The sequence below is a fragment of the Pollachius pollachius genome, assembly GCF_949987615.1.
Source record: "Pollachius pollachius genome assembly, chromosome: 11".
NCBI classification, from domain to species: Eukaryota; Metazoa; Chordata; class Actinopteri; order Gadiformes; family Gadidae; genus Pollachius; species Pollachius pollachius.
The window spans coordinates 21,901,799-21,911,609 of record NC_136944.1 but is presented as its reverse complement, the minus strand read 5'-3'; the positions used below and the strand labels follow the sequence as shown (position 1 = coordinate 21,911,609).

Sequence of the window (9,811 nt, the reverse complement as noted above, 5' to 3'; positions counted from 1 at the left end):
CTGACCCAGACGCTACCTTCGGCAGCCCCCAGGTAAGTTGAGTTTGAGACCCCTGCTTTAAGGGGAGGCTAGCACAGAGACTGGGCCGGAGACACCAACAATGTGTTCCTGTTTTGAGATGCTCTACCGTCGAGAACTTGTTTCGTAAGAGTGGATGAGGCTTTCAGGGGATTTAAGTGATTGTGTTTCAACAATGGCCAGGGCGAGTACACTTTTGTTTGTTAACTAATGCTGGCCTAGTTTGTGCTCACCAAAGCACCCTGAGTCTCCAGCAACATGACGAACATGAGGCCAGGAACTGAACCGCTCAGTCCAACCAGAACTGAGCTCGGAATACTTAATACCTTAAGTCTGCTCTTATGTATGGTTCACTCAAGGGCTCATGCACATTTATGCGATTATTTATGCATCAATCAGTGGTCTATTCCAGACGTTTGGAACAATGTTATGAGCGTTTGTAATTGTGAAGATGAAAAGTCTGGAGGCAAATGAAGAGGCGAATATATTATATTTATTATACTATTTATATAGCTATATTTAAATATTTGATTATTCTAGAAGATATATTGAGACATATAGAAGATACATGACACCTCATTATTGTTATAGGTAATAATTAGTTAATCTAATAGCGTTCATCACCTTAGAAATGGCTGAGTTTTAAAAGCATGAAAATAGTCAGTATAAAAATAAGGAACAGAGAAAATGTGCCTTGAGTTGAGAGACTTTGTCAGAGGAAAGGCCTCCCTTCAAATGTAAATGAAAAAAGTGGTTAAAAGGATGAATTCACCATTCAGACGGTCCTAAGGCCATGAAACTCAACGGAAGAATGGACTGAATCCATTACTGCTATTTGAAGTGTGCAAACTGCATCCCACATACCGACAGGGTCTAGTAGCTGTGGGGGGGGGTGGGGGGATGTGTGTGTGTGTGTGTGTGTGTGTGTGTGTGTGTGTGTGTGTGTGTGTGTGTGTGTGTGTGTGTGTGTCTGCGCGCGCGCGCGCGTGTTGTAGCCACAATTATTGTGTTTGGGTGGGGTCAGGGTCAGGAGTCCTTCTTGGCGCCGAGGCCGGGAAACGTGTCGACCCAGGCCTGCGTGCGTGCCCGGCACTCCTCCCAGCTGAAGAGCGGCGTGTACTGGAAGTGGCGCCGCGCCTTGTCCGTGCTCACGGTGAAGGAGGTGCACGCCACGGCCAGCGTGTAGCGGTTGAGCAACGGCGCCCACTGCCACACGGGGCGCAGCAGCCAGCGCAGCACGTCGTTGAGGACGGCGAGGAACCAGAGCGCCGCCAGGGGAACGTGAACCTGGCTGAAGCCGAACGCCGACAGGAACTGCAGGTTGAAGTCCTCGTAGCTCTGGTAGGGCGAGTCGTCGTAGCAGAAGTACGCCTGGCCGCCCACCGTCTGCGGCTGTTCCATCAGGCCCCGTGCCGCCAGCAGGTGCATCCAGGCCACGTTGCCTAGCAACGGGGAAAACACACACGCCAGGGTTGAGTGGGTGATGAAGGACGGCTGGGTTAGGGGGCCATGGTCGTCACCTGGGTATGTCCTAGAGAGGAAGTGGTGAATGGAAAACATCCTGTGCGTGTGGTTAGGTTACACTAGGGAAGTTACTAGGGAAGTTACTGAAGGAGCGGCAGGAATTGACGTCGACCGACGTTTCGACCGCCCGACGGTGACCGGGAAGTCGATTGTCACGCGTATCCCTTTCACAAAAGGGAATACCCACCTATGCTCTGATGACACAGTTGTACTTTTCGTTTCACAATTGCTCTTGCGAAACCGAATACACAAAAATTAGAGGATAAATAAAAAGTATTTTTATAGGGCAAGTGGGGAAGACGCAGGCGTGCAAACAGTGTGAATTATGTGTGGAGTACGGTTGGACCACTTGTGGTGATATGGTTAATTAGAGAGAAAGGCTTATAGCAAGCAAGCAAGTGCGTACACACACACACACACACACACACACACCGGGTCAATTTCCCCTTGCAACTCTCTACTTCTTCTTCTGCTTCTGAAGCAGAAGCAGTTTAGCCTGGCTTCGCCCGTCTAAGTACTTTCCGCTCAATTTGAATTTCCCTTCAGTTCTAGGTCTGAGTCTCCGGTATGTTAGTGGGCTTTCTCCGTCCAAATGTTCTGCGTCCAATCAGCGAACAGAGGGAGTGGCTGAGAACAATGACGTTAAAGTCAGCTCTCGTCGGACCTCTTCGCGCACGGTGTTTGGTTTGTTTACAGCCTGCCTCACAACGTGATTCCCGGCCAAACGTCAGCGATTGGTTACGGCAGATCCAGAGTGGCACCGGGCAGATCCAATAGTTTTAACTTCAACAGACACCCGCCTTCAAGTGGGTCCAGACTCTCTGTGCAAATGAAATGAAGTACGAGAGTCTGGTAGGACCACTGCTAGAAGCTGCTAGAAGCAGTTCGCACCAGCACACCAACACCATGAACCAGCGCCGGCGTGCGAGCGGACCCCCTGAACCCCCCCCGCCCCCCCCCGGCCCCAGGCTCACCTGCGTAGACCCGGCCGTGCTCCGTGTTCTGGGGGACCCCCAGGATGAGCCGGCCCCCCGCCTGCACACTCTTGTCGTAGAAGTCCTTCATGAGCTGGTGGTCCTCTCCGTAGATCCCGGTGGGCCGCAGGGAGCAGGTGTGCAGCGTCTTACCGCCGCTCACCTGGGAGAGAGGGGGGGTGGTGGTTAGGCAGCATTTAACATTGAGCCCCCTTTCAGGTTTGTCTAGGATGAAATGAGTGGTTAACACCGGAATTTTGAATATTGGTCCTGTCTCCAGTATTTGGCTAACTTCGAATCGCCCCTGCCTGCTTCACAATGGCTGGCTATGGGCATTCACAAATACCCCTTAACCTTCGTTTTCAGAATTGTCAAAATCATCGAGTGGTTAGTGGTGTTCCTTGATGGTCCTCATCGAGTATCGTAGCGAAATACAGTTTCTGTCGTGTTTTATTTGGCATATTTGTAAATCTGCATTTCGTAAATGAAACGGAAACCAGACCGGACGCGGAAACGGAAAGGGGGGATGGTTGTAGTCTTTTCACTCGGTTCTCCGTATCAACAGTAGGGCTAGAACCGAGCAAAAAAGATTACAACCACCCCCCCTTTCCGTTTCCGGTCCGGTTTCCGTTTCATTTACAAAATCACTGTAGATCACTGTGGATCACACCTGGCATGTATACAACTCATATGACATGTATGTCATATGAGTTGTATGTAACATCACAGCTTGGGGTGAATCAGTTTTCTAAGGAAAATCGCACTTTGTGTAGAAATCGCATAGCCAGCCATCAGCTACTGGTGAGAGTATTTGTTTTCTATTTGACTGCGTCTATTTGACTGCGTTCTATTTGACTGCGACTGCTCGCAAATTTAGGTTTAAGACTGTGGCTATCTGTTCTGTGATTAGCTCTGAGAATCCATCTTCCACCTGTCAATCGATAGATATGATTAATATGCCCACGACACTCCAGTTATGATCATTCTTTTGGGGAGCCCCTAAGGCTTAATCAATGTGTATAAACCGTGGGGTACCTCGGTGCCGTTCGCTCTGACCACGATGCGCTCCGCCTCCGCTTTGCTCCGGGGGTAGGGCATGGCGTGAGCGATGTTGTAGGGCGTCTCTTCGTTTCCCCTGTTTGGAACAAAGAAACTAATAAAGTTTAACTTTAAGGCCTTGGCTGGGCCACCCTGCTTCACGCCGGATTTGGCGAGTTTACGAGAGTCCCTGAACCGGCTGAATCCGGTTAGAATTGGGGAAGGAAAAACAGATTGTAATCCGCAAGAGACTTCCGTGCCGGTTTCTGTTTATTGTTTAACAAAGCGTTTCAGTCTGCTGCACTTTCTTTGTAGTCCTTGTTCGAAAGACGCTTTCTTTGTTTCTTTCATGAGATGGACTGTGACGCTCTCTGTTCATGGTGAGCTGCAGGCCTCCCCTGCTAACACCTCCTGCCTGCGTTTCATAACGCCGGCATAACGCTTCAAACGGGACCAAGCACAGCTGACCAACGGGGAGAAACTGGCAGATAAAGCGCGAGATGAAGAGAGATAAATGGATTCCATTTATACAGCGCTTTTCTAACCAGTGGCCAATCAAAGCACCCACAGACCAGTTCTTCAAAGACAAATGGAAAGAACAGAAGCCATGGAGGCTGATGGTGCTGGAAAAACGGAAGACTTTGAAGCAGAGTGGGGAGTGGGGAAGACCCAGGCATGGAAACAGTGCTGATTAAAGATAATTTTTTGGTGACTGTGGTTGGACCACTTGATGTGATGTGGATCATTATAGAGAAAGGCTCATAACACGCAAGCAAGCGCACACACACATAAACACACACACACACACACACACACGCACGCACATGGCAGACAGCTGAAAAGCATTTCCTGGCCCGATCTTGGAGTGATAAGAACAACACATCTGTAGCCTTACAGAAATAAAACAAAATCGCATCTCAATATGAGAGAGAGATATAGAATATCAATATGAGAGAATATAGAAACAGAGCCGACCCACAGGTTTTCACCAGAGGAACCCGGGTGCCGGCTGACACCAGAATTCCTTTGACGTAATGTTACCCTCATCTTGAAGGGCTGCCTCATTCCTTCAGGGTGAGTGTATCTTAAGAGGTCCTCTATCGAAAACACAGCTCCAGAGAAACAACAGTGCAGCCCCAAGGAGAGGGACCTCAAAGTATATGTAATTTAAGCCTGTAATTAAACACATAGCACTCTGCAACCAAGATGAGATGCTACTCAGACTAGATGCAACTTGCGTCACAAATTAAACACAAACACCCGAACAAATTCCTTGAGGGGGATTCCACTGGTTGTGCATGGGCAGATATAGTCTGATTTAATCTGGCAATTAATGGTTAATCCATCCAAATATATTTCAGCAGAGCAGAGATGTAAGGAGGTAGGAAGAACCGACATGAATTTACATGAAAGAGTTCAGGTCGAACGAGAACCTTATTATATTTTCAGATGCTAGATCTGTGCTTGCGTGAGTGTCTTTCATTGAAAAAGCAAGCAAAAGCTTCCTTTTCATGCCTAGCCCGAGGACCTTCTCTTTTGTGCACATGCCACATATTCAGAAAACAACAACATGTTGGCTCGGTGAGGAGGAAGAGGAGGAGGAAGAGGAAGAGGAGAACGAAGCGGGGGGAGGAGGAGGAGGAAGACAAAGGTGGAGCAGGAGGACGAAGAGAGAGGAGGAGAAGGAGGACGAAGAGGGAGGAGGAGGAAGAGGAGGAAATCATTCAGATGAAAGTGATCAGGGAGCGGTTTGAGAGGCGTACCTGATGAAGGGGTCTCCTTTGACGTTCGGGCCCACCACCTCCATGCTGCTGGTGTAGACCAGGTACTGGACCCCAAGCTCCACACACGCCTGGATCACGTTCTCTGTTCCTGAGGACCGGGGAGGAAGCACCAACGTTAGGAACAGATGAAGCACATCGATGGGCAATACGTCATTGTCATCGCTCATTTCAGACACGGCTGGTCCTGACTGAAGGTTCACAGACAGCGGGATGAATCCTTTGTTTGCTTGGGCAGGCGATGGTGACAGGGTACCCTAAACAGCCTGGATCACAGTGTTTGCACAGTATTTGTTAGCAAAGCCTTGTTTTCTTTTGTCACAAACTGACAACGACAAACATTTTCCGAAGAAACATGAAAAGTTGAGCATACGTCTGTTCCTAATTTTCCCCCGATGTCAGGGAGGCAATGTCAGGGAGCGGTCATTAAAACATGAATTGTGACTCATTGTGTGGAAAACAGCCGTAGAATTATCATTCTCTGGGCGTATGATTTTAGTCTGAAATAGCATAGCAAAAACAAACCCAAAGTGCAAATTCTGGGCGTGCATTGCGAAATGATGCGATTGACGACATATTTATATATAGATATATTTATAGTGGTTCTAACAGGGCTGGGTCCATCACAGCTCGCAAATAATAACCATCATTCACCATGTGCCGACATATAATCAGTTCACAGAAACACAACTCCCAGACACGCCATAGGATTCCTGCTAAACGCTATGTCAATAACATGTAGCATGACAGATGGAGGGTGGGACGGCTTCCGCAAGGCCAACTGGTGCAGTTGCTGCCTGGATTGTATATTTACATCCTTGGTTGACTGACTGCCCACAGTGCTACAGCCACCACCCCTCCACTCGTCAGGAAAATCGGGTCCAGATAGGAAACAAGGGCTTCATTCATTGAAACAATGTGATTGGGTAAACGTGGTTTGAGCAATCTGAATACTTTAAATAAATAAATGGATCACACTAAGAATTTTAGGATAAAGAAGTGAAATTGGTGGGTCAGTGAATGGAAAAAGCCCTGAATAAAACCGGGAGGCAACACAATCCTGGCGGTGAACTCACACAATCCTTGGGGGGGGGGCCAGCACAATCCTGGGGTCGATACTGACACAATACTGGGGAGCCGGGGGGCCCAACAGAATGCTGGGTGAGGCCTTCTGACAATGAGGTCAGAATTATTTGTGGTTGAATTACGACGCCAATGGGTTTGGACTTGTTAGGGTACGGTCACAAAAGGAGAGTATTAAGTGGCTTGGCGGATGGGAGCTCCAACAAGCAGGACTGAAGGATCGGCTCGGGTGTGCCACTCCCAGCCAGAACATTCTGGGTTCAATCCTAACAAGAGAGGTAGAGCGGTTGGCTGGTAACCAAAAGGTTGCTAGTTCAATGCCCAGAGAGTCGAGGTGTCCCAGGGTACGACGCCTCACCCTGACTGCTTCCGATTGGGCTGGCTGTCGCACTCCATGGCTGACGCCGCCGTCGCATGTGTGAATTTATCAATGTCATGCAGTGTTGTAAAACACTTTGAGTGGCCGCTGGTTAGAAAAGCGCTGTATAATTGCAGTCCATTCACCAATTAGTCCCTTTTGTCATTGACTACTGAATGACGCACTCGGACCGGGCCGGGTACAAAGGAGCATCTGCGTCACGGCCTGTATGTGCGCTCGTTTAACGCCCACCTGTGACATTGACGGCGTGGATGACAGCCGGGGACACCTTGTGCCAGACGTCCACCAGGCTGGCGGAGTGGAACACCACGTCAGCCCCGCGCACGGCCTCGCGTACGCTGGCGTAGTCCGTGATGTCCCCCTGGAGCACCGTCACCTGCACCCCGTCTGAGGGAGGGAGGAAGCAGGACGCATGAGAAGGGGGTTCGGTAAACATGTACATCTGGAGAATGATAACTCAGGCTGGCTCAGGAGATAGAGAGGATTGGCTGTTAACCGGAAGGTTGCTAGTTCGATCCCCGGCTCTTCCTAGTGTGAGAGTGTATAGGTGTCTCTGAGCAAGAGACCTCTGCTCCTGACGAGCTGGCTGTCTCCTTACATTCATACACTGACGACTCCGCCGTCAGTGTATGAATGTGTGCATGAATGGGTGAATGTTAGGCAGTATTGTACTGCGCTTTGAGTGGCCACTGGTTAGAAAAGCGCTGTATAAATGCAATCCATTTAAATATCACAAGTCTAAAATAAGGCTTTAACAAGGCCTCATCATACTCAATAAAAACAAGGAAAATAAGGCTTTACGAGGCATTATCGTACTGAATTGAAGCCAAGATAAATAAGGATCGTTTTGCCCGGGAGTATTGGGTTGTTTGCACATTGTTTTCCAAGGCCAGGACATTCAATGTTTAACTTAGCTTGCTTACTTTCTTCCCCCGTTAGCTATTTCGCTTGCTAAATATTTCCAGTGTGTCAACAACGGTTTTGCCACCACAAAAAAAGAAAACTCAGAAAATAAAACGTCTTTCATGGTTCATTATTCAATACAGCAAGTCTCAATCTATATTCAATACAGCAAGTCTCAATCTGTCTCAATCTGTATAGATTGAGACTTGATTATTGATGAATGATTGTTGTTTGATAATAAATTATGCTCCCGCGCCCCCTCCCTTTTCCGTTTGTTTCGTATATTTTAATTGACTAATTAAGGGCGCCACCAGAGAGCGCCCCCAACGCATTTGCCGCCCTAGGCGATCGCCTAGGTCGCCTATGCCGAGCGCCAGCCCTGCGTGGATGGCTGCGTTTTTATTAGTAAGAAACGTTGTAGTTCTGATATTTCTTATTGTACTGCGTCATTGAATTTTCTAATAGTCCTATTCATAAAGGAATGGGAATTTTCGAACGAGAATTATGAAAAGAAATGCAGTTATAAATAAGGAGAGTGGAGACACGTCATAGACGAGATGACATGACATCTTATTGTAATGCAAACATATCCTTTACAATTGTTCCAGTAACTTGTGGTTGAGATGTTGATGCAGAGATCAACTGGATGTTGGACTCTGAGCAGTTACACAGGAAGGCACTTATTCACATTGAAACATCTCAGAAATTGAAATCCAAGGATATAAATAGTTGTTCCTCGATCCCCGATTACAGAACTATTGTGTCCTCCATGTTCGCATTTTAATAATGTATATCCTATTGAAAATTAAAAAAAAACGAATATCCACCGAGTATCATGAATCCAATTCGGCGCGGGCAGGTATAGATGTTGGAAAAGGATCGGTGATGCGGGGATCCAACAAAGGAGAGCAGTGCTGATCTACCATCCTACAGTGTTACCTGTGCTCTGCACGGCGAGACGGGGGTGTACAACCTAACCCACCCCAACCCGGTACATCGGAGGACCGTGTTACCTTTGCTCTGCTCGGTAAGACGGGGGTCCACCACCTTGTCGAAGAGCCTGATCGCACACACCCGGTCCTCCTTCTCCAGCGTCACACCGAGCAGATGGCGGCCGAGGAAGCCGCATCCACCGGTCATCAGGTAGACCAGGCTACGTCGGTCAGACATCGTGGTGGCAGCTGTCCTGCAGTCCTTCAGTCCTCCTGCAGTCCTATAGTCCGCCTACAGTATACCGAGAAACTTCCAACTCGCTGCTTTTGAGTCGACTCAGTCCTTCTCAGAGCTCCAACCCTTTATAAGCTCTGGGCGTCCACACACAAACACGGCTTGCTATCTAGCTGACTTTGAGCTTTGAGCACGACAATAAGCGATATATTAGAGAGGTGTGTATATATATATATATATATATATATATATGAGCCATATATTGATGAATCCTTCACTACTAGTGGTCAACGAACAACGATCGAACCAGAGTTCGTGGTGTTTACATGAAAGCGCTCGGTGTTAGGCGATATCATGTCGTTCCAAGTCCTTAAGAGGGGTGTGTGTTGGACTTGTGTATGCCTTGTGTGTGCAAAACCTCAATGTTCACCTTATTATTTTTGAAAAGGCGCTGTTTTCTATTAAGTTTGGCAACTTATTTTTCGAGCTGACTGCGTCTCCCGAATTTTGCTGACGCTTTTATTCAAAGCCACTTACAACCATTAATTCTCTTTTACGCATCGACGGCGGATTCCCTGAACCGATCGCAGGTGGGTGGTACTTCTTTGTAGCCTGGCCTAGAACCATAGAGAGAATATACATACATGAATATACATACAATGTACATGTTATATCTATCACTCTGGCCTGGACCTACCAGACTGTCGTAGGCCTACTTCATTTCATTTGCACAGAGTCTGGACCCACTTGAAGGAGGAAAACTATTGGATCTGCCCGGTGCCACTCTGGATCTGCCATAACCAATCGCTAACGTTTGGCCGGGAATCACGTTGCGCGCAGGCTGTAAACTACACTGTGCGTGAAGATGTCGCAGTATTCTCTGCGAACCAACGCAAACGTACCGAACCAAACTCGTTTAGTGCGCACTAAATGCTGTTGGTGTG

At 48.0% G+C, this 9,811-nt stretch overlaps 1 protein-coding gene across 1 annotated transcript; it reads right to left on the bottom strand.

Moving 5' to 3' along the window:
- Positions 1–489: 489 nt before the first annotated feature.
- On the bottom strand, positions 490–9,159 carry hsd3b7 (hydroxy-delta-5-steroid dehydrogenase, 3 beta- and steroid delta-isomerase). Its single transcript, XM_079747118.1, has 6 exons — positions 8,714–9,159; positions 7,029–7,184; positions 5,318–5,426; positions 3,552–3,651; positions 2,517–2,679; positions 490–1,460 (listed from the first exon to the last, which is right to left on the bottom strand). The coding sequence occupies exons 1-6, from the start codon at positions 8,868–8,870 to the stop codon at positions 1,045–1,047; spliced, it is 1,101 nt and encodes a 366-aa protein (XP_079603244.1). The 5' UTR covers positions 8,871–9,159; the 3' UTR covers positions 490–1,044.
- Positions 9,160–9,811: the final 652 nt, after the last annotated feature.

Bases quoted from the DNA above. Each gene is read 5' to 3' on its own strand.
- hsd3b7 (XM_079747118.1), bottom strand. From the start codon at position 8,870: ATGTCTGACCGACGTAGCCTGGTCTACCTGATGACCGGTGGATGCGGC. The intron at 2,680-3,551 runs GTACCCCACGGT...CCTCTCTCCCAG, and splicing joins TCAGAGCGAACGGCACCGAG to GTGAGCGGCGGTAAGACGCT. The intron at 1,461-2,516 runs GTGAGCCTGGGG...CCCCGTTGCTAG, and splicing joins GCACGGCCGGGTCTACGCAG to GCAACGTGGCCTGGATGCAC.